The following is a 24,553-nucleotide window of genomic DNA, read 5'->3' as shown; positions in this document are numbered from 1 at the left end:
TTTCCTCGCCATCGCAGATATCGCCTGCGTCGAGCTCGTGCTTCGAGCAATATCCAGTCTCCGTTCGCTCGAATGAGCACCACTCGGTCGAAACTAGCGCTCAAGGTGCCAGTAAACCCGTACTTTCAAACCGACATCCATGCATACTGAGCTGGAAGAGCTTATCCTACTCGGTCAACACCAAAAAGAAGACCCCCAAGTCTCCTGACGGCAAGAAAACCATCCTTTTCGAGGTTACTGGGCGATGTGCACCAGGAGAGCTCACCGCGATTATGGGGCCGTCCGGATCCGGCAAGACCACATTGCTCGACATCTTGGCAGACCGCATCTGTTCAGGCACCATCAAAGGCGACATCTCGCTCAATGGAGAGACAAGAAATAATAAACTATTCCGGGCTGTGTCGAGCTATGTGGCACAGGAAGATTCGCTCTTGGGTTCATTTACGGTGCTAGAGACACTAGTGATGGCGGCAAGGTTGACGATGCCGAGCGGTGTTACGAAGCTTACTCTATTCAAGCGCGTTCAGAGTGTCATTGACGATATCGGGCTTCGAGTGTGCGAGAACACTATGGTAGGCGATATTTTCCACAAAGGCATCTCTGGAGGCCAGAAACGCCGCCTTAGTATTGCGATCGAGATGCTGTCAAACCCGTCAATTATTCTCCTGGATGAGCCTACGTCGGGGTTAGACTCGGCTTCCACATTCAACGTGGTAAAACTCATCTCACGCTTGAGCAAAGAAGGGAGGACTGTCATCTGCACAATCCACCAGCCATCGTCTCTCGTCTACGAAATGTTCACGAATGTGGCGATTCTGACGACCGGTCAAACCGTCTACTTCGGTCCACGTACTAAAATCATCAGTCACTTCTCGTCTTTAGGCTACAACTGTCCTCAATATCAAGACCCGGTCGAGTATTTCATTGATCTCGCGAACACAGATTTCGAAGGCCACGGTGACATCGTGCAACTAATCAACGGATACGCTTCTTGCGCGATTGCTGCTCGCATTCTCAGCGCTATTCACACCGATGCCTTGGGTACCCACACCATTAAGTCCATGCTGCTCACATCCCCATCGCCCATTCAACAATTTTTTGTACTGCTACATCGAAATTTGCTGAACAACCTCCGCAACCCTGGAATCTACTGGGTCCGACTAGTGACCTACACCGTTTTGTCGTTCATGGTCGGAACCATGTACCTATCCACGAATCCGAAGATCATCGCCACGGACATCGTGCGACTGATCACGTACGTGAATATCTACCTCGTGTTCATGTCCATAGCAGTTCTGCCGTTCTTCATCGAACAGCGTTCTGTGTTTCTGCGGGAACGGACCAACAGCGGGCTCAACGTGGGCAGCTACGTGGTGGCCAACGTTCTCGGTGCATTGCCGGGCGTCTTCCTTATTGCACTGAGCTCTACTCTTCTCGTCGGGTACTTGGCCGGTTTAAAATCGTACGGGATATTACTCCTCGTGGTGTTTTTCTCGCTCGTCGTGGCCGAGAACCTCATGCACCTCATTTCCGCTATTGTACCCCATTTCGTCATGGGAATGGCGTTGGGCGCCGCGATTTTCGGCTGGCTTATCCTGGTCATGGGGCTGTTCGTGCCGGGTCACGCCATGCCCAGCTACTGGCGCTGGGCCCACCAGCTGGGATTCCTCTCCTACAGCTTCGAGGCTTTGATATTCAATCAGTTCGGCGAAGATTCGTCCCCCACGGGCCTGGCCGTGCGGGCCAAGTTCCTCCCGGACAAGGTGCACGTCGGCCGCGATTTGGCCGTGCTGGCCGGCAACGCGGCCGCCTTCGAGCTGCTCTTCGCGCTCATCCTGTACAAGTTCCACACGGGCCGGCGGTAAATTACCTACTGGTAGATGAGTTGTCAGATCAATGGACTTTTGTTGAAGTTGTGGTCCACACCATTTCATTTTGGGCTCTAAAAATGGGCAAACGCGGAATTCAAAAACAAAAACAGAACGAAAAAAAAAATCCGCGCGAAAGCCGTTTCCCTCCAAACAGGAATTCAAATTATTTCGACGCGGCCAGGGCAGTGCATGCGGCCCATGGCGTCCGCGTCGGGGCGTCGGCCGAGCGTGGACCAGGAGGAGGCGCAGGCGCTGGAGGCGGCCGCGGGGCTGCGCTCCGCCGGGGCCAAGCTCGTGTGCATCGACTTCGACGCCACGTTCGTGCGCGTGCACACGGGCGGGCGCTGGGCGCGCTCGGCCGCCGAGCTGCGCGCGCACGTGCGGCGCTTCTTCCTGCTGCTGGTGCCGCTGCTGTGCGAGGCCGGCGTGAGCGTGGCCATCGTGACCTTCAGCCCGCAGACGGCGCTCATCCGCGACGTGCTGCGCCTGAGCTTCCCGGCCGCGCTGGCCGAGCAGCTCGTGGTGCGCGGCGACGACCGGTCGTGGTCGCTGGCCAATGCGCAGGCGGCCGACTTCCTGCCGCTGTGGCAGGCCGACGGCCGCCACCTGGACCGCAAGTTCAAGCTGCCCTTCATGATCTCGGCCGCCCTCGAGGTGCAGCGCCGCCGCGGCGCCGTCGTGCGCAACCGCGACACGGTGCTGGTGGACGACGACGCCGTCAACATCCGCGTGGCCAACGACAGCGGCGTCGTCGGCGTCTTCTTCGACCCGCAGCAGGCCGACGTCGAGCACTTCTGCCGCAGCATCCGGAAGCTGCAGGTGCAGCAGCAGGAACAGGAGCAGGAACAGGAGCAGGAGCCGCAGCCGGCGCCGACGCCGTTGAGGACGCCCAGCAAGAAGCCCCGGTCGGTCGCAGGAGGAGTCAAGCTGGTGGCCAAGGAGCACAGGTTTTTGACTACAGGTAGTGGCAGTGGAGCCAGGAGACGGCTGGGCATTGCGCCCGGTAGTGCAGGTGGAGGAGGACGCACCTCGACGTTCAACATGTGCACGCCGTCACCCGTGATGAAGTTGAAGTGCAGTGTGGACATGGGCCGCCCGAGGTCCAAACGCGCATCCAGGATGATGAGGAACTACAGGAAGGAGATGGAGGCTGCCTTGCCCGTGGTGGCCGAGGCGGCCGCGTCCACGTTCTCAGTTGCGGAGGTGCCGACGACGCCGACGAAACCGCCAGCTGCCTTGAGTGAGACTCGAGAACCGCAGACGTCGCCTGTTGTACATGAGATGTAAACGACGCGCGGGCGAGGATGATCAAGATTGTAGATAGACGAACGATTAGGTATGTAGTGAGCGCTCAAGAGCGTATTCAAGCGTGAAGAATTGCTGTGAGGCGAAGGCGCTGCCATGTTTAAACCAATATCGACCAACTTCCGCTTGCCTGTTTGAGTGAGTCGATGCACAGTAACGAAGACAAAGTGCTGTCCTCCCGGAGGACTCCTCCCACAGCGTGGCGCGCATGAAGACATATAGAACGATGATCAACGATAACAAACGACAAACTCTCAGTCCAGTAAGAACAACAATGAGCGACAATTATCGAAGGAGCAATCGGTTGGTTGCCATCGCGCAGGATTAACATTTACGGTTTCGTTTCTGTATACTGTACACGCGTGAACAATCTTGAATTGCAGTGTCATAAAGACAACCAAACGTGGCCAACAAAGCGAGAACAAGCAGATCTGGTCAACAGGGGTGATACCAGGAGTATACCTAGTAGCGCCGCATGTAAAACTCGGTTGTAGTTGTGCTACGCGCGACTCGAGAACTTGAAATCATTTACTAAGATGTTTCATGGTTAGAAAGAGAAGGTTTTGGTTTTAAGAGAACCATTCCTGAACAACATTTTATTTCAGCCAATCATATCCTAGGTGAACAGAAAAATAGACTAAACCAGTTCTTCAACATGTAGTTATTGCTGTAGGATATCATATTCTTTATATCCTTTATATCCTAGATATACTTGTATAGCGTAGGTTATCGTTGTGATTCAGCTCTCCATTCTACGTTTCCGCTTTGACGGTTACCGTGACATAAGTCTAGTGTACCCACGTTTGATCCGGGAAATGCGAAGAGGTAATATTTACAACGATTTTAGCGTTATACACGTGGATTCCTATCATATACCCAACTACGACTTCAAACCAATACGATTTCATACCAATCGAGGTAGTCATGCCGGAATGTATCATGATTATACTAAAACCTACAAGGTTCATACTCTTAATAATAAGTACGCGTTCATACTTATTATTTCCTTCAACACGTCGTAATGTAGCGTGGGGTGCAAATCGCGAATCATTTATTGGCCCTGTAACGGGGTTACACGCACAAGCCACTTGTACTTTTAACAGATAAGATATCTGTTTAAAGTTTTAGATACTTCCTCACCTTGGTGGAAGCCACACCAATGGATACATTGAAGTGGGCCACCACAATGAGTGGTCCACACCTACCCAAAGATCCTATTGGTAGAAAGCAGCATCTTTCTACCAATTATAGACGTGCATATTGGCGGGGCTCTGACAGTCAACCCCTTTCATAGATGATAAACAGTTTTAGCAGATTTAGGAGGAAAATCAATTTACAAACAATACAGTTCTCATTTTACCTAATCTAAGTCATTTGGAGTCTTATCTGATTTAAATTATATTTGTGTATTCAAATATAATTAACTCAAGTAATTACTAAGTACTTACGCTTCCTCATACACGTAGCGCAACGTATAAGCTAAAGTAGTGAGTCAAGTTAGACCCAATACACCTGGTAGCACTTTGTAGTCCGTCCAACGATCGACCGCTTGACGTTCGTACGAGGAGTATGAACGCGGAGCCGAGAACCACATGAGCACGGAGGTGCCCATGGAGTGCTCCAACACGCCTGCAACGCATGTTGCGCGCGGACTGCCCCCACCTGTTTGACCCAGAGTGGGAAGCCCTCCAACGACTGTCAACAGTCATTGGAGAAGCGGCGATAGCTCTGATGCTGCGTACGCTATCGCCGACGGAGCAACATGGTGTTGCTCTAGGATTCATCATGAAGGAGCAGCGTGACGCTGCTCCCTCAGTGACGGCGTCGTCAGGGACGACACCGCGTGCCCAATCATTGAAATTGAGCGTAAGCAATTACGTGGGAAGAGATGGCGAGCCTCTCCTCCGGTGGCTTGTCGAGCTCGACACAGCCATAGCGGCTCGACGCATCGTCGACCCGCTGTCGAAGGTCGCGTTCGCCATGTCCTGCCTTTGCGGACGCGCAAGGGGTTGGGCGTATGGACGCCGACTCTCCGATCCTACGTGCTTCAGCATGTACGAAGTATTCAAAGAGAGCTCAGACAAGCGTTTGAGCCCCCGCAAAACGAGTTCTGGTCGAGGGCGGAGTTCCTCGACCTTCAGCAGGGTAAGCATGACGTTCATGCTTACGCGCAGCGAGCACGATACTTGGTCTCAAATATTGTGACCAATCCAATTGACGAGGTGACTAAGGTCGTCGCGTTCACGAAGGGACTTAGAGATGGACCCGTGAAGACCTATCTCTTCCGAGAGTACCCGAGTACTCTCGAAGCTGCGATTACTCTTGCCATGCAAGAAGAGTTTAGCCTGCGGCAGGCTAAACTCCGTGCAAATGTGCCGACGCCGCAACCGTGCCCAGTAGTGAGGACGGGAGGTCCAGAACCAATGGACCTCTCGAACGCAACAACTGCTGGTTACCAGCAGCAGGGAGGTAACGTGCGATGCTTCCGCTGCGGAAGGATCGGTCACTTTGCACGGGAGTGCACAGCTCCTATGCCCCCTGGAGGTGGCCGTCGTGGCGATGCCTGGCATCGCCACGGACCAACAAAAAACGCGAATATCCAGTAGGCGCGGGGCGCCCTACTGGTAACGCAGCCACGCGTGCCGACATCGGGCACGCGACACTGAGGACTGCAGCCCCCAGTGAGACCAGCTCTCACTGCAAGAAGCAAGATGACAGGCCAAACCTAGTCATCTTGAAGGTTTACTCGAAGAGAGCGAGTGACTCTCTTCGAGCTTTGGTAGATTCAGGCGCGTCGAACAACTTTGTTCGACTGCGGAGTTTACCGAGTCTTGACTTCGAGGAGGTAAATGTACCTCGAAGTTTTCTGGAGGTACGACTGGCAACAGGTGCCATCGTGAAGACCGAGAAGCGCGTCGTGAACGTGCGCTTCTCGTACAAACAACGAGTGTTTGTCGAACACTTTATCATCCTGGACATGGACGATAAGTTCGACGTGGTAATGGGCATGCCATGGCTTGCACGGCGTGATCCGGTAATAGACTGGAAGAAGCTCACGCTCGTGCGCTTCGGCCGCGACAGCGGAACAGAGAGCGATGGCCCTGTTACCGCAGCGCACGCACCAGCAAGTGCGCGCGGCTCACCAGTCGAGACAGCGCTTTATGCTGCTGTCCCGGAGTGCCCAAGAAGTGCGCGAGGGCGCGCACAGGTGAGACCAACATCGGCAATGCTGCCGACGTCAGAAGCAAAAGATGTACTGGTTCCGGGAACCAACACCCACGTTCAAGCGTGTAAGGGACAGTCCCTGACCCGAAGCGGTCAGGTCGACAACGACGCGTCGACTGCGGGAGCCGACGCACCCTCGGTCATGAGGGGCTCCGCCAATGAATGGCGCCGAGGTGACGAAGGCGTGTCAACTCCGGGAGTTGACGCTGCAAACAGTGCGGACGGTTGCAAACGTACCGCACTGACGCAATTTGCATGCTGTCGTGCAGCAGGGCTGCACGACGAAGCGCCATGCGATCAAGCCGGGCTTGATATCGCGTGCCCGCAAACAGTGTCTGCCGGCGATGGAACACATCTCCGTGCAGCCGGGCTGCACGAAGGAAAATGCGGTCAAGCCGGGCTTGATACCGCGCGCCCGCGGACAGGGGCCACCGGCAAACAACTGTCCATGGCCGGGCCCGGACCAGAAGAACAACTGTGCGGAGCCGGGCTCCGCACAACAAGAAGACGGCGCAAGCGGAAAACGCTGCGCAAGTCTCGGTCCGGGACCGAGACGCAACAAGAGCAGTCTGCTGAGCAGACTGAGGCGGTGACGCCGGACGTCGAGACGCTAAGCGTCTTGACGCGCACCGATACTGGATTCCAGTATCGTGAGATGGAACTCGCTAGTCCTCCGACGACGGCGTCGGAGTTGACTTCGCTTCCAGCCATGAGCTGGAAGCGCTTCACGCGCGACTTGCACGATGGACGCACCGAGCAGGTCTGCGTTCTTTCGAACAGCGAAAGAACGGAGAGTGAGAGGGAAGAGCTGAGACAGCTCTTCATGGGAAGTACCACTGAGAGTGAAGACACTCTCAGTGCAAAGACGAAGCGAGAGCGCTTCGAGGAACAAGGTTGGGACTCGCTAAAGTCGAGTCCCTATTACGAATTGTTGAGGGAGTACAAAGACGTACTCCCGGAAGAGATTCCTGCGGAGCTTCCGCAGGATAAGGGCATCCAGCACGAGATTGATCTCGTGCCGGGCACGAAATACTGTGTCACACGGCAGTGGTCACTGCCGCGAGAACAAGTGAAAGCGATCGACGACTTCTTTGAAAGTCGTCGCAATGCAGGACAAGTGCGGGAATCAAAGTCCCCGCACAGTGCTCCGACGTTCTGTGTTAAAAAGCCACAGGGCGGATGGCGCATCGTTCATGCGTATAACAAGCTGAACGATGCGACGGTACCGGCGCAGACGCCGATACCACGAAAAGATGTTATCATCGATTCGATGGCCGGGAGCACCGTTTACAGTGCTCTCGACTTGCGAGACGGATTCTATCAGATCCTAATGCGTGAGAGCGATATCCCTCTCACGGCAGTGAGCACGCCAAGCATCATGCTCTGGGAATGGCTAGTGATGCCACAGGGGCTTGAGAACGCCCCTGCGACTTTCAATAGGTGCGTGACGCACTTGTTGCGCTCGGTGCGCGACTTCGCATCGAGCTACTTTGATGATGTGTTCATCCACAGCCGAGCTGTGGACGAGAAGACCGACGTAGAGATGACAGGGTGCATCTCCGGAAGCTACTTGAGCTTATGCGAAAGCATAAGCTCTACGCGAACCTGAAGAAGTGTATCTTCGGGGCGAGCGAGATACCCATCCTCGGGTGTCTCGTAGGGAAGAATGGCGTTCGCCCTGACCCGGAAAAGGTCAGAGTGATCAATGAATGGCCAACGCCTTCAAGTGTCAAGGAGCTGAGGCAGTTCCTTGGCTTGGCCACGTACTTGTGCAAGTACGTGGAGGATTACGCGGGCAAGATCCGCCCGCTGTCACAACTTCTTACGAAAGAAGCTGTGTGGAAGTGGACAACCGATTGCCAAAAGGCATTCGATGCAGTCAAGCAGGGCTTGACTGAGGCGCCGATCTTGGCAGTGGCTGACCAAGATCGCCCATTTCACGTAGTGTGTGACACATCCGATTTCGCGATCGGATGCGCGTTGATGCAGCACGATCACGAGGGCCGTGATCGTGTCGTCTACTACCAATCGCGTCAGCTGAAGCCAGCTGAGCGCAACTATCCAGTGCATGACAAGGAGCTCCCTGCCATGAAATACGCACTCGCAAAGTTCCGAGTGTATTTGCTTGGAAGCAGACCGTTTGTGGTCTACACCGACCATGCTTCACTGCGTACCGCAGTGAAGTCGCCACACATTTCACAAAGAATGGCGAGATGGCTCTCATTCTTTGCGGAGTATAACTCCCGGGTCGAATACAAACCCGGAAGATTGAACGTGGTGGCCGACGCGTTATCACGTCGGCTGGACTATGTAGAAGCTGTTGACGTCAATGCCATTGACGCCATGCGATCGAGCAAACCCACATCATCTCTGTTGGATGATGTGAAGGCCGCGTACGCGCACGACGCGGACACGAAGCTCTTGCTGGCCTATAGCACAGCGCCTTCTGACAAGTCTCGTCAGAAGCTGCCCAAGCACCTTCGTGCGCGTGCACACCGCTTTCGAGTGCACGACGGATTACTGCTTTATAATGCAGTCGACGACAATGCGGATCGCGTTGTCGTGCCGAATGACCATGACCTGCGACTCAGGATCATGTACGAATATCATGATGCCCCGACTGCGGGACATCTCGGACGTGAGAAGACATACGTCCTTCTCACGTGCGACTTCTACTGGCACCACCAGTAAAAGTGGGTGCGCAAGTACATACATGCTTGCGAGGTATGCCAACGCGTAAAGCCTGCGCCGTTTGCGCAGGCTCCATTGCAATCACTACCGACTCCGTCGGAGTGTTGGAAGTCCATGGCATTGGACTTCATCTTTGGTCTTCTCCCGGACAGCGGAGGGAATACTGGTGTTGTGGTCTTCGTCGACCGCTTCAGCAAGATGGTACATCTTGCTGCGGTGCCGGCAGAGGTGACCGCGAAGCAGACGGCCCGTCTGTTCGTTGACATGGTGTTCAAACACCATGGCATGCCGTCCGACATCGTGTCGGACAGAGACCCGCGCTTCACAGCGCACCTGTGGCAAGAAGTGTTTACACTTCTTGGGAGCCAGCTTTCCATGTCGACTGCGGATCATCCGCAGACGGACGGTCAAACCGAGCGCGTGAATCGCGTGCTCGTCGATATGTTGAAGAGCTACGCTCACTCGTTCCACTGCTGGAGCGAGTGCTTACCGATGGCAGAGTTTGCCATCAATAACTCAGTGCATGCCTCGACCGGGCATACACCGTTCTACGTGAATGCCATGCGGCATCCACGTCTACCGAGTTTACTCGGAGTGATGGCTCCCACTTTAAGTGGGGGAGGATCTACGACTGCAATACAGCAGCCGCAGAAAACCGCTGACACTTGCACAGTGTCAGCTGCAACAATAAACAAACCACATGAGTCTGCGCAGGGCGCCGACACCGCGAAGAACCACGCAGAGGCAGGGCCTCTAGCGGAGAGCGAGCTGAATGATTTCAGCTCGGATGCAATCTGCTTCATCACCAAAAGACAAGCCGTGATTCGGTTTGTCCAAGATGCAATAGCAGCTTCTGTTGACCAACAGAAGCTGAACGCAGACAATGTGGGCAGAGGCAACACAAATGAATTCAAAGTTAGTTCATTGGTTTTGTTAGCTACTCAAAACCTGCCTAAACATGCAGTTTCGGATTTCGGAGCAAGCTTGCTTGCTCCGCGCTTCATCGAGCCGTTCACTGTGTTGGCACGGCACGGCAACGCTTACACGCTAGACATACCGTCTAGCATGCGCCTCCATCCGACCTTTTACGTCGGACGGCTGAAGCCATACCTGCATCACGAGCCGTCTAGCTCGGCTGACCCGAAGCCTCGGCAGGAGCCGCGGCAGAAGCGGAAGCCTTGGCCTCGGCGACGAGCAGCCTCTCCTCCAGCGCGCGAACGCGCTGGAGCAACCCCTTCATCTGGGTCCCCAACTCGACCTGGATATTCGAGGAGGTCTGCGAGACCGACGCGAATTGGGCCTTCTGGTTCGCCAGCTCCTGCTTCAGGGTGGCGAACTCAGCGCCCTGCAGACGCTCCACGGCGGTCACCCGGTCGTGGAGAGGCGCATACTGATCAGCCCGGGGCTGATCATACCCGGGGCGTGTTCCCACCCCCGCTACCGCCGATCCGTGATGCCCGCGGCTCAACCCGCTGGATTGTTGAGCGGATTGTTGACCATAGTATCCCGATAACGAACCCTCAAGGGGCTCGTTTTCGTATTCGGAAATGGTGAGGGCGTACGAAGAGCAGTACGCGCTGACGCAGCGGAAGTAGTGCGAGCGCTGCGGTCATCGCTAACGCCCGAACCCTCACGTGCTAAGAACTTAGCACGGAGCTCTTTGAGACTCTCGGGCACACGGAATGACGTGTACCCATTCAGGTCGCGGTCGCTCAAGCGGACCGCGCCTGGAAATCACTTCGTGCACTGAAAGCCCTCGGGCACAGCGCACGGCACATTTGCCTCCTCAGCAGCAACATGAAGTTGCTCCAGCTTTCCACGCTTCGAGTACGTCTCGAAGCGATCACGCGCTTGCTTAATCCGATCACGGTAAGCACTCGGCTTCTTGTTGAAGTTCTCAACAAAAGCGTTCCAACTTTGACAAAGTGCCTGCCACTCGGGCACTTTGCTGCGAGAAGATGTCATCTTGCTTTGAAACCATCGGAGTGTCCGATGTAATAATCGCGCCTTTGATGCGTCTCCGCATCAAAGTGCAGCTCAGCAGCCACAGCGTCATCTTTGATGGCGCTGCATACGTATAACGGCACCTCATTCGGAGGTACCGAGTTCCCATACCGGTCCGCGATCTCGGACGCGGACGGCATCCACGGATCGCGCGCTACAGGCGCAGCGCGCGGAGAGCCTTGAGCTTTAACATCACGCGCTGCAGCAGCAGCGCGCGGAGTACTGAGAGCCCCAGCGGAAGCGAGTGGGGTATCGCTCTCAGTACGCGAACGCTTCGAACTCGAAGCGTCCGATTCATCCCCTTCACGCGGGCGAACGTTCTTGGCGTGAGGGTCGAGCGATTCGCTCGACACTGAGTCTTTACGCTTTGAGGGCGAGTCCTCCTCGCCCTCCATGTCTTCATCGTCGTCGTCGAAGTCGACGACGTCACCGTACTTCGCCTTCTGGCGTTCGAAGTAGTCGTCGATGGAGAGATGACTCTCCACCGACTTCGGCTTCTTCTTTTCTTGAGGCGCGCTCATCGTTGAATGAGCGCGGGTTTCTTCTCCAAACGCGGAGAACTGACGAATGGTCAATTCAGAAGGTTGACGTGCGGAGACCCCGCGCGTCTAACCTTAAGGGGGGATGGTGTAACGGGGTTACACGCACAAGTGGCTACAAGCCACTTGTGATTTTAACAGATAAGATATCTGTTTAAAGTTTTAGATACTTCCTCACCTTGGTGGAAGCCACACCAATGGATACATTGAAGTGGGCCACCACAATGAGTGGTCCACACCTACCCAAAGATCCTATTGGTAGAAAGCATCATCTTTCTACCAATTATAGACGTGCATATTGGCGGGGCTCTGACAGTGAACCCCTTTCATAGATGATAAACAGTTTTAGCAGATTTAGGAGGAAAATCAATTTACAAACAATACAGTTCTCATTTACCTAATCTAAGTCATTTGGAGTCTTATCTGATTTAAATTATATTTGTGTATTCAAATATAATTAACTCAAGTAATTACTAAGTACTTACGCTTCCTCATACACGTAGCGCAACGTATAAGCTAAAGTAGTGAGTCAAGTTAGACCCACTACAGACCCGACCACGTGAGCACTAGTGCTCATGCTACCCCATAGAATGGTCGGGCGCGTGATGGTTGTTCGCGAGAGCACGCTTTTGGCTAGATGAAGTCCGAAGCTGGAGCTTGTCGGATGTAAACTTGATACGCATCGGAGGCCCATCTGCCATGCATGCGTATTGTATCTGCGTCGAAGCTGAATGCATCGCCGTGGCTCCTCCCGTCCGCAGCGAGTGCGTTGATATTCTGCTTGACTCCTCTCCGCATTGTGTTGCTGCACCTCGTAGGACTCGAGTCATGTTTTCTGACGATAAAACTTTTCCGTAGCCGGTCGAACACACCGGGTGAGTTGATGGCAGCCGTAGCACGTCTGCGTTGCGCTTGAGTAGTACTGCCGCGAAAACCGGACAAACGGGTGCTAGATCGCTCCTTAGGGGGACGCGTTTTGACTATTGTCCAGCTTGGTCAGTCTTGCTTCCTCGGAGCGTGATTTCAACGGACGACGCGTTCTTGAAGCTGCTTGCAGGCGAGCCAGCACTGTCGAGCACTACGAAATCTCTGACTTACCAGCAGTAACCGTGGAATCTTTTCGGGACATTCCCACCGAGTACCGAGAAGATCTAGCCCACTAGCCCCGCAAAGGACGTGGTGTTGGGTGACTGTGAAATCTGCTGCCTTCGTGATTGCTTGGAGCATGGGAATGGTGACGGCTGCCCGTTGTCGTCGGGGTGGACTGAGTCGTCGGATACCTCGGAAGACAAGCTCGTGTTGGGGCTGGATGTATGGTCTGAAGCCGGCACAAGCCTGATGACACCATCTAGCGTGGCAACCGTTTTGAGCCCGTACGGTCTCAAAACGGTTAGATGGGCCATGTTGTCCGGGGTGTTCAGCTTTCAACCGCGAAAGCAATGAGCAGTGAGGATGTTGGTCCTGGTCGTGTGGTGGTAGCCAGCAGGAGATTCCACGCCGGTTGCAGAATTGGCACCACTGGTTCCAGGTGTGGAGATAGCGCTTGCAGGAAGTGTCCGATAGCGAGTGCCATTGCAAGTAGACAAGTTTGTCTTGTAGATCTTTCGGTACTCGGTGGGAATGTCCCGGGAGAACCACGAATACACACCGTTAGTCCAGGTTTCCAGCATGTGTCCAGTCCATGCTCTAGAGCCCAAGTCCGTCAAGAAATTTGAAGTCGCAGGTGCTCTGTCGAGGACAGCCCAAGATTGACCAAGTTCTGCGCAAACACGCGATTAAGTTCTTGACCCGTTTGTCCGGTTTTCGGGCAGTACTACTCAAGCGCAACGAGACGTGCTACGGCTGCCATCAACCAGGCCACAACGGCTATGGAAAAGTTATTATCGATCCAGAAAACAGACTCGAGTCCTCGTGCAGCAAACAATGGCTGATTGTTTGATCGCACTTGTGACCACCACGGACCCCAGACGAGTGTTGCGAGGACCGCACTTAATGCCTCGCGAACGTTTATGCTTAACCATGCCGATTCGGCGGACTGCACAGATTTAATCGCCTGAAGCTCTTCCGTGTCAAAGTGGAGGCGAATGTATTCGCGGGACGGCAGGGTATAGGAGGCAGAGCCTGTAGTAGGTCTAACTTGACTCACTACTTTAGCTTACACGTTGCGCAACGTGTATGAGGAAGCGTAAGTACTTAGTAATGACTTAGGTTAATTATATTTGAGTACACAAATATAAGTTAACTTAGACAAGACTCCAAGTAGCTAGTTTAAGGTAAAATGAGAACTGTATTGCTTGTAAATTGATCTTCCTCTAAAATCTGCTAAAACTGTTTATCATCTGTGAAAGGGTTGACAGCGGCTGGCTGTCAGAGCCCATAATATGCATGACTCTGATTGGTAGAAAGATGCTGCTTTCTACCAATAGGATCTTTGGTATGTGTGGACCACTCACTGTGGTGGTCCACTTCAATGTATCCATCGGTGTGTCTTACACCAATGTGAGAAGTATCCAAAACGTTTAACAGATAACCTATCTGTTGAATTCACAAGTGGCTTGCAGCCACTTGTACGTGTAACCGTTACACCATCCCCATAAGGTTAGACGCGGGGTCCCCGCACGTCAATCTTTGAATTGACCATTCGTCAATTCTCCGCGTTTGGAGAAGAAACCCGCGCTCATTCAACGATGAGCGCGCCTCGAAAGTCCGCAAAGTCGATGGGGAGTCATCTCTCCATCGACGACTACCTCGAACGCCAGAAGGCGAAGTACGGTGACGTCGTCGACTTCGACGACGACGATGAAGACATGGAGGGCGAGGAGGACTCGCCCTCAAAGCGCAGTGTCGAGCGAATCGCTCGACCCTCGTTCGCCCGCGTGAAGGGGATGAATCGGACGCTTCGAGTTCGAAGCGTTCGCGTGCTGAAGCGATACCCCACTCGCTTCCGCTGGGGCTCTCAGTACTCCGCGCGCTGCTGCTGCAGCGCGTGATAAACTCAAGGCTCTCCGCGCGCTGCGCCTGTAGCGCGCGATCCGAATGCCGTCCGCGTCCGAGATCGCGGACCGGTTTGGAACTCGGTACCTCCGAATGAGGTGCCTGTACGTAGTCAGCGCCATCAAAGATGACGCTGTAGCTGCCGAGCTGCACTTTGATGCGTTTCCGCATCAAAGGCGTGATTACCACATCGGACTCTTTCATGAGCTCCGATGGTTTCAAAGCAAGAAGACATCTTCTCGCAGCAAAGTGCCTGAATGGCAGGCACTTTGTCAAAGTTGGAATGCTTTTGTTGAAAATGTCAACAAGAGGCTGAGTGCTTACCGTGATCGGATTAAGCAAGCGCGTGATCGCTTCGAGACGTACTCGAAGCGTGGAAAGTTAGAGCAACTCCACGTTGCTGCGGAGGAGGCTAATGTGCCGTGCACTGGGCTCGAGGGCTTTCAGTGCGCGAAGTGCTTCCCAGGCGCGGTCCGCTTGAGCGACCGCGACCTGAACGGGTACACGTCGTTCCGTGTGCCCGAGAGTCTCAAAGAACTCCGTGCTAAGTTCTTAGCACGTGAGGGTTCGGGCGCTAGCGATGACCACAGCGCTCGCACTACTTCCGCTGCGCCAGCGCGTACTGCTCCTCGTACACCCTCACCATTTCCGAATACGAAAACGAGCCCCTTGAGGGTTCGTTTTCGGGATACTATGGTCAACAATCCGCTCAACAATCCAGCGGGTTGAGCCTCGGGCGTCACGGATCGGCGGTGGCGGGGGCGGGAACACACCCCGGGTATGATCAGCCCCGGGCTGATCAGTACACGTCTCTCCACCACCGGGTGACCGCCGTTGAGCGTCTGCAGGGCGCTGAGTTCGCCGCCCTGAAGCACGAGCTGGCGAACCAGAAGGCCCAAGTCGCGTCGGTCTCGCAGACCGCCTCGAATATCCAGGTCGAGTTGGGGACCCAGATGAAGGGGTTGCGAGGATGCCCGTCGCCGAGGCCAAGGCTTCCGCTTCTGCCTCGGCTCCTGCCGAGGCTTCGGGTCAGCCGAGCTAGATGGCTCGTGCTGCAGGTATGACTTTAGCCGTCCGACGTAAAAGGTCGGATGGAGGCGCATGCTAGATGGTATATCTAGCGTGTAAGCGTTGCCGTGCCGTGCCAACACAGTCAACGGCCCGATGAAGCGCGGAGCAAGCTTGCTTGCTTCGAAATCCGAAACTGCACGTTGAGGCAGGTTTTGAGTAGCTAACAAAACTAATGAACCAACTTTGAATTCATTTGTGTTGCCTCTGCCCACATTGTCTGCGTTCAGCTTCTGTTGATCAACGGAAGCTGCTATTGCGTCTTGGACAAACCGAATTACGGCTTGTCTTTTGGTGATGAAATTGATTGCATCGGAGCTGAAGTCATTCAGCTCGCTCTCCGCTAGAGGCCCTGCCTCTGCGTGGTTCTTCGCGGTGTCTGCGCCCTGCGCAGACCCGTGGTCTTTGTCTTTGTTGTTGGGGGAGTCTGCGCCCTGCGCAGACTCATGTGGTTGGTTCATTGTTGCAGCTGACACTGTGCAAGTGTCAGCGGTTTTCTGCGGCTGCTGTATTGCAGTCGTAGATCCTCCCCCACTTAAAGTAGGAGCCATCACTCCGAGTAAACTCGGTAGACGTGGTTGCCACATGGCATTCGCGTAGAACGATGTATGCCCGGTCGAGGCATGCACTAAGTTATTGATGGCAAACTCTGCCATCGATAAGCACTCGCTCCAGTATTGGAATGAGTGAGCGTAGCTCTTCAACAAATCGACGAGCACGCGATTCACGCGCTCGGTTTGACCGTCCGTCTGCGGATGGTCCGCAGTCGACATTGAAAGCTGGCTCCCAAGAAGTGTAAACACTTCTTGCCACAGGTGGGCTGTGAAGCGCGGGTCTCTGTCCGACACGATGTCGGTCGGCATGCCATGGTGTTTGAACACCATGTCAACGAACAGACGGGCCGTCTGCTTCGCAGTCACTTCTGCCGTCACCGCAGCAAGATGTACCATCTTGCTGAAGCGGTCGACGAAGACCACAACACCGGTATTCCCTCCGCTGTCCGGGGGAAGACCAAATATGAAGTCCAATGACATGGACTCCCAACACTCCGACGGAGTCGGTAGTGATTGCAATGGAGCCTGCGCGAATGGCGCAGGCTTTACGCGTTGGCATACCTCGCAAGCACGGACGTACTTGCGCACCCACTTGTACTGGTGGTGCCAGTAAAAGTCACGCGTGAGAAGGACGTATGTCTTCTCACGCCCGAGATGTCCCGCAGTCGGGGCATCATGATACTCGTACATGATCCTGAGTCGCACGTCATGGTCATTCGGCACGACAACGCGATCCGCGTTGTCGTCGACTGCATTGTAAAGCAGTAATCCGTCGTGCACCCGATATCGGTGTTCACGCGCACGAAGGTGTTTGGGCAACTTCTGACGAGCCTTGTCAGAAGGTGTTGTGCCATAGGCCAACAAGAGTTTCGCGTCGGCGTCGTGCGCGTACGCGGCCTTCACATCATCCAACAGAGATGATGTGGGTTTGCTCGATCGCATGACGTCAATGGCATTGACGTCAACAGATTCTGCATAGTCCGGCCGACGTGATAACGCGTCGGCAACCACATTCAATCTTCCGGGTTTGTATTCGACCCGGAAGTTATACTCCGCAAAGAATGAGAGCCATCTCACCATTCTTTGTGATATGTGTGGCGACTTCACTGCGGTGCGCAGTGAAGCGTGGTCGGTGTAGACCACAAATGGTCTACTTCCAAGCAAATACACTCGGAACTTTGCGAGTGCGTACTTCATGGCAAGGAGTTCCTTGTCATGCACCGGATAGTTGCGCTCAGCTGGCTTCAGCTGACGCGATTGGTAGTAGACGACACGATCACGGCCCTCGTGATCGTGCTGCATCAATGCGCATCCGATCGCGAAATCGGATGCGTCACACACTACGTGAAATGGGCGATCTTGGTCAGCCACTGCCAAGATCGGCGCCTCAGTCAAGCCCCGCTTGACTGCATCAAATGCCTTTTGGCAATCGGTTGTCCAATTCCACACAGCTTCCTTCTTAAGAAGCTGTGACAGCGGACGGATCTTGCCCGCGTAATCCTCCACGTACTTGCACAAGTACGTGGCCAAGCCAAGGAACTGCCTCCGTTCCTTGACACTTGAAGGCGTTGGCCATTCATTGATCACTGTGACCTTTTCCGGGTCAGGGCGAACACCATTTTTCCCTACGAGGCACCCGAGGACGGGTATCTCGCTCGCCCCCAAGATACACTTCTTCAGGTTCGCGTAGAGCTTATGCTTTCGCATAAGCTCAAGTAGCTTCCGGAGATGCACCCTGTGCATCTCTACGTCGGTCTTCCCGTCCACAGCATGACTGTAGATGAACACATCATCGAAGTAGCTCGGTGCGAAGTCGCGCACCGAGCGCAACAAGTGCGTCACGCACCTGTTGAAAGTCGCAGGGGCGTTCTTAAGCCCCTGTGGCATTACTAGCCATTCCCAGAACATGCCGCTTGGCGTGTTCACTGCCGTGAGAGGGATATCGCTCTCACGCATTAGGATCTGATAGAATCCGTCTCGCAAGTCGAGAGCACTGTAAACGGTGCTCCCGGCCATCGAATCGATGATAACATATTTTCGTGGTATCGGCGTCTGCGCCGGTACCGTCGCATCGTTCAGCTTGTTATACGCATGAACGATGCGCCATCCGCCCTGTGGCTTTTTAACACAGAATGTCGGAGCACTGTGCGGGGACTTTGATTCCCGCACTTGTCCTGCATTGCGACGACTATCAAAGAAGTCGTCGATCGCTTTTACTTGTTCTCGCGGCAGTGACCACTGCCGTGTGACACAGTACTTCGTGTCCGGCACGAGATCAATCTCGTGCTGAATACCCTTATCCTGCGGAAGCTCCGCAGGAATCTCTTCCGGGAGTACGTCTTTGTACTCCCTCAATAATTCGTAATAGGGACTCGACTTCAGCGAGTCCCAACCTTGTTCCTCGAAGCGCTCTCGCTTCGTCTTCGCACTGAGAGTGTCTTCACTCTCAGTGGTACTTCCCATGAAGAGCTGTCTCAGCTCTTCGCTCTCGCTCTCCGTTCTTTCGCTGTTCGAAAGAACGCAGACCTGCTCGATGCGTCCATCGTGCAAGTCGCGCGTGAAGCGCTTCCAGCTCGTGGGTGGAAGCGAAGTCAACTCCGACGCCGTCGTCGGAGGATTAGCGAGTTTCATTTCTCGATACTGGAATCCAGTATCGGTGCGCGTCAAGACGCTTAGCGTCTCGACATCCGGCGTCACCTCCTCAGTCTGCTCAGCAGACTGTTCTCGTGGCGTCTCGGTCCCGGACCGAGACTTGCGCAGCGTTCTTCGCATACACCGTCTTCTTGTTGTCTTCTTGTTGTGCGGAGCCGGGCTCCGCACAGTTGTTCTTCTGGTCCAGGCCCGGCCGTGGACAGTTGTTTGCCGGCGGACCCTGTCCGCGGGCGCGCGGTATCAAGCTCGGCTAGACCGCATGTTCCTTCTTGCAGCCCGGCGGCACGGAGATGTGTTCCATCGCCGGCAGACCATGTCTGCCGGCGCGCGATATCAAGCCCGGCTTGATCGCATGGCGCTTCGTCGTGCAGCCAGGCTGCACGACAGCATGCAAATTGCGTCAGTGCGGTACGTTTGCAACCGTCCGCACTGTTTGCAGCGTCAACTCCCGGAGTTGACACGCCTTCGTCACCTCGACGCCATTCATTGGCGGAGCCCCTCATGACCGAGGGTGCGTCGGCTCCCGGAGCCGACGCGTCGTTGTCGACCTGACCTCTTCGGGTCAGGGACTGTCCCCTTACACGCTTGAACGTGGGTATTGGTTCCCGGAACCAGCACATATTTTCTTCCGACGTCGGCAGCATTGCCGACGTGGGTCTCACTTGTGCGCGCCCTCGCGCACTTCTTGGACAATCCGGGACAGCAGCATTAAGCGCTGTCTCGACTGGTGCGCCGCGCGCACTTGTTGGTGCGTGCGCTGCGGTAACAGGGCCATCGCTCTCTGTTCCGCTGTCGCGGCCAAAGCGCACGAGCGTGCGCTTCTTCCAGTCTATTACCGGATCATGTCGTGCAAGCCATGGCATGCCCATTATCACGTCGAACTTATCGTCCATGTCCAGGACGGTATAGTGTTCGACAAACACTTGTTGTTTGTACGAGAAGCGCACGTTCACGACGCGCTTCTCGGTCTTCACGATGGCACCTGTTGCCAGTCGTCTCCAGAAGACTTCGAGGTGTATCTACCTCCTCGAAGTCAAGTCTCGGCAGGCTTCGTAGTCGAACAAAGTTGTTCGACGTGCCTGAATCTACCAAAGCTCGGAGAGCGTCACTCGCTCTCTTGGAGTAAACCTCCAAGATGACTAGTTTCGGCCTGTCATCTTGCTTCTGGCAGCGAGAGCTAGTCTCACTGGGGGCTGCAGTCCTCAGTGTCGCGTGCCCGATGTCGGCACGCGTGGCTGCGTTACCAGTAGGGCGCCCCGCGCCTACTGGATGTTCGCGTTTTTTGTTGGTCCGCGGCGATGCCTAGCATCGCCACGACGGCCACCTCCAGGGGGCATGGGAGCTGTACACTCCCGTGCAAAGTGACCGATCCTTCCGCAACGGAAGCATCGCACGTTACCTCCCTGCTGCTGGTAACCAGCAGTTGTTGCGTTCGAGAGGTCCATTGGTTCTGGACCTCCCGTCCTCGCTACCGGGCGCGGTTGCGGCCTCGGCGCATTTGCATGGAGTTTAGCCTGCCGCAGGCTAGACTCTTCTTGCATGGCAAGGGTGATTGCAGCTTCGAGAGTACTCGGGTACTCTCGGAAGAGATAGGTCTTCACGGGCCCATCTCTAAGTCCTTTCGTGAACATGAAACGACCTTGGTCGCCTCGTCAATCGGGTTAGTCACGATATTTGAGACCAAGTATCGTGCGCGCTGCGCGTAAGCATGGACGTCATGATTACCCTGCTGAAGGTCGAGGAACTCCGCCCTCGACCGGAACTCGTTTTGCGGGGGCTCAAACGCTTGTTCGAGCTCCTCTTTGAACACTGCGTACGTGCTGAAGCACGTAGGATCGGAGAGTCGGCGTCCATACGTCCAATTCCTTGCGCATCCGCCAAGGCAGGACATGGCGAACGCGACCTTCGACAGCGGGTCGACGATGCGTCGAGCCGCTATGGCTGTGTCGAGCTCGACAAGCCATCGGAGGAGAGGCTCGCCCTCTCTTCCCACGTAATTGCTTACGCTCAACTTTAATGGTTGAGCACGCGGTGTCGTCCCTGACGACGCCGTCACTGAGGAAGCAGCATCACGCTGCTCCTTCATGATGAATCCTAGAGCAGCACCATGTTGCTCCGTCGGCGATAGCGTACGCAGCATCGTAGCTATCGCCGCTTCTACAATGACTGTTCACAGTCGTTGGAGGGCTTCCCACTCTGGGTCAGACAGGTGGGGGCAGTCCGCGCGCGCAACATGCGTTGCAGGCGTGTTGGAGCACTCCATGAGCACTGTAACGGGTTACACGTACAAGTGGCTACAAGGCACTTGTGAATTTAACAGATATGATATCTGTTAAAAGTTTTAGATACTTCCTCACCTTGGTGTAAGTCACACCAATGGATACATTGAAGTGGGACACCATAATGAGTGGTCCACACCTACCCAAAGATCCTATTGGTAGAAAGCAGCATCTTTCTACCAATTAGAGACGTGCATATTAGCGGGGCTCTGACAGCCAGCCGCTGTCAATCCCTTTCATAGATGATAAACAGTTTTTAGCAGATTTAGGAGGAAGATCAATTTACAAACAATACAGTTATCATTTTACCTTAAACTAGGTACTTGGAGTCTTTCTGATATAAATTATATTTGTGTATTCAAATATAATTAACCGAAGTAATTACTAAGTACTTACGCTTCCTCATACACGTAGCGCGACGTGTAAGCTAAAGTAGTGAGTCAAGTTAGACCCACTACACCTGGTAGCACTTTGTAGTCCGTCCAACGACCGACTGCTTGACGTTCGTACGAGGTGTACGAACGCGGAGCCGAGAACCCCATGAGCACGGAGGTGCCCATGGAGAGCTCCAACACGCCTGCAACGCATGTTGCACGCGCTGACTGTGTGGAGTAGCGCCCTCACAGAAATCTGCAAAGTCGTCCTCGCACAAACCCGTCCCGTCCGCTGTCGGTGGACGCGTCGGGTATTTCCCCGGGACTTGAGTATCTCAGGATAGGGTAATGAGTAGCTCAAACTTGGAGCGTGAAGTCTTCCTTACTGGGACGGTCTTGTCCTTGATCCGTCTTTTCTCCTTTCTTGCCCTTGAACACGTGCAGTTATCCGTGCGTCGCGTCCTTGGGGTGCGTGGCGTTATCGGGGCCGACGCGGTCTTGTGCGGCGTTATCGGGGACGGCACGGGTCTTCGCCTTCAGCGACGCGTTATCGGGCGTGCTTGAGCGTTATCGTTTAACGTGTCCCTCCTGTTGGGCACGGGTCTGAGGGTGAGTACACCGACGACCGAAGGACGGGGGGCCGCGTTATCGGGGCGGCTCTGCTTGCCGGCACTCGGAAGCCTTGGACCGAAAGGGAGAAATCCACTTGAGCGGCACAAAGTAGCTTCGGGACTGAGCCTTACACCTATGCTATGCTACCGACTGACTAGTTGAAGATTGCTAAGCCACGGTTCCATGCCTGACCCTACTTCGATGCCGCATGCCCTGATTTATGATGCTGGATCTCTGAGACGGGGTCCTCCAGACCGCGTCTCAGGGGTTCCTAGGACGGGGCCGTCCCAGACCTGAGACGGGGTCATTCAAGCGGGGTGTCACTAAAGCGGGGCCGTCATAGAGCCCTGAATGACGGCTCCGACTCAGACTTGGCGTCTGGGACGTCTCTCACCCCTTTCCGCAGAAGATTCCGCACCGATCGCGTTCCTTCACTCTGGGCAACGGTCCTCTGGCGCGCCTTGCTCGTCACTTCTCGTCTCGCGGTCCGCTTCACCACAGCCGTCCCGCTGGTGCACGCTCGCACTCTCCAGGTTGGAGCGTTGCAGCAGTACCCGTATGCCTCCTTCTTTCCCTGCTCCTCTGCTTCATGTTTTGCCTGGCAGGCTTCCCGCACACCCCCTCCGTCCTCACGTGGGTTTTCGCAATGCCGTCCAGCCTCGATAGCGAGAGCAGTGACTCCACGGTTGAAGTCGACCCCGAAGACGTCGATTCTGGCAGTTGTCGCGTCTGCGCGTTGGGTACGCGCCATCCTCCGGTCCCGCGAGTATTCCCCGTCCAGCTACCATCGATTGAAGACCCCAATATATCGGTGCGTCACTCCTGATCGACGCCACCGGTTTGGAGCACGAGGTCGCTATGATGTGCGAGTACTGCGAGTTGGCCACGGCTTACAACGCCGGTCTGGCCGCTCACGTGTCGACGCTGCATGACCGCAATTGGGCGCTGTGGCAGCGAGCCCGGAATGGCTTTGCTCTGGGCGCGGCGACTGTGAACGAGTTGCACGAGAGGCTTGAGAGCTTGCAGCGCGAGAACGGTCGGCTGGAAGACGTCGCCGCCCACCTTCGCGACCGTGCGGATCACGCCGACAGTTACGAGACTCGTTACTGCGTCCTCGAGCAGTCGTCTCTGGAATACGAGTATGGTTTGCAGGCCGAGCTTCAGGCCACGCAGACTTGTGTTGCAGAGTTGGAGGCTCGTCTCGCGCTCGTCACTCCCCCACCGACTGTTCCCAGTGTATCGTCCCCTCCGTTGCCCGTCGCTCAAGCGCCTTCTGGTCGCGGGATGGCCACCGTTCAGGCCGACCTCGCAAGCACGCGGGCGACCCTGTCCGCCGTGAACGCGCAGCTTGCGACGGTAATGGCTGAGCGTGACCAGGCTTTGAGTGAATCTGTCGAGCACGGTCGGCAGCGTGACGCCGCGGTCGAAGAGCTCCGCGACGCGCGAGACCAGCTCGTGCGAAGCCAACGCGAACCGAGTCGGCGCGTCAATAGAACACACCCTTGGAAGCCGATGTCCGTCGCGTGAACGTGTTGCTGGTCGCTCACGCGGAGGAGCGCCAGCGCGACTTGGCCCGAATCCGCGACCTTGAAGCTTCTCTATCCTCCTCCGAAGCAGCGCGCATCGCCGCCCAAGCTGACTTGACTCGGGCCCAGGCGGAGGAGCTTGGCGCATCTTCTCGTACAGACCGCTTCCGCGACGGTCTTCGTGAGGCGCGTGATCAAGCCGCGAGGCAGCAAACGACGGGTGCCGCGCGCGTTCATCGTCTCAGCACCCGGGTGGTTGGGCTCGAGGAGGAACTCGCGCGGACGCTGCGTGATCGTGACGAACGAGCAGCTGTTTGGCGGCCCCTGTTGCGCGAGGCGCGTCTGGGACGCGAACGAGCTCGGCGCGTATGCGACTTGTTGTCCGGCCGGCTGGCGTCCGTAAGCACTTCCGTCGGGGGGTCCATGAACACAACGGACTTGATCCGTAGGCTCGACGCGCAGGTTGAGGCCGAGGCTAGGCGCGCCGCCCCCCTCCCTCCAGATGATGTTGCCTTGGCGGGGGCTGACGGTGGCTCAACGGGGTCTGGTTCCACGTCCTCGGGGTCGTCCGCGTCTGTGGTTGCGACCTCTTCGTCGACTCCCGCGGGGGGACCTTCGTCCACTACGGCCTCTGGCGCTCCTGCTAACCTTGACCAGCCTTCGTCCCCTGCGCCGTCGAGTGCCGCGTCATCGTATACGGTCCCGCCGCGGTCGGCACCTGCCGCTCCTTCGTCTATTCCCGCGGCGCGTCAGCGCATTCGATCTACGGCGAGTACTTCCGGTCCTGTTGCGACACGCTCGGTGTCCAGTTCAGCGCCGGCGACTCCGCGTCGCAGTCGTCGTGCATCGACGGTGGCCG

General features: G+C 55.5%; 2 protein-coding genes across 2 annotated transcripts; both read left to right on the top strand.

Annotated features, from left to right (window-relative positions):
* Positions 1-272: 272 nt before the first annotated feature.
* IUM83_08098 (ABCG transporter ABC superfamily) lies at positions 273-1,865 on the top strand (the record flags this gene model as incomplete). Its single annotated transcript, XM_067932450.1, has 1 exon — positions 273-1,865. One exon carries the CDS (start codon positions 273-275, stop codon positions 1,863-1,865), a length of 1,593 nt encoding a protein of 530 aa, XP_067790050.1.
* Positions 1,866-2,069: 204 nt separating this feature from the next.
* Positions 2,070-3,158, top strand: IUM83_08097 (ATP-binding Cassette (ABC) superfamily; the record flags this gene model as incomplete). Its single annotated transcript, XM_067932449.1, has 1 exon — positions 2,070-3,158. The coding sequence occupies one exon, from the start codon at positions 2,070-2,072 to the stop codon at positions 3,156-3,158; it is 1,089 nt and encodes a 362-aa protein (XP_067790053.1).
* Between the last annotated feature and the right edge of the window lie 21,395 nt (positions 3,159-24,553).

Source organism: Phytophthora cinnamomi (genome assembly GCF_018691715.1).
Source record: "Phytophthora cinnamomi strain GKB4 chromosome Unknown Contig49, whole genome shotgun sequence".
NCBI lineage: Eukaryota > Oomycota > Peronosporomycetes > Peronosporales > Peronosporaceae > Phytophthora > Phytophthora cinnamomi.
Note: the sequence above shows the minus strand (reverse complement) of the source record. Positions and strands in the feature narration are given on the sequence as shown.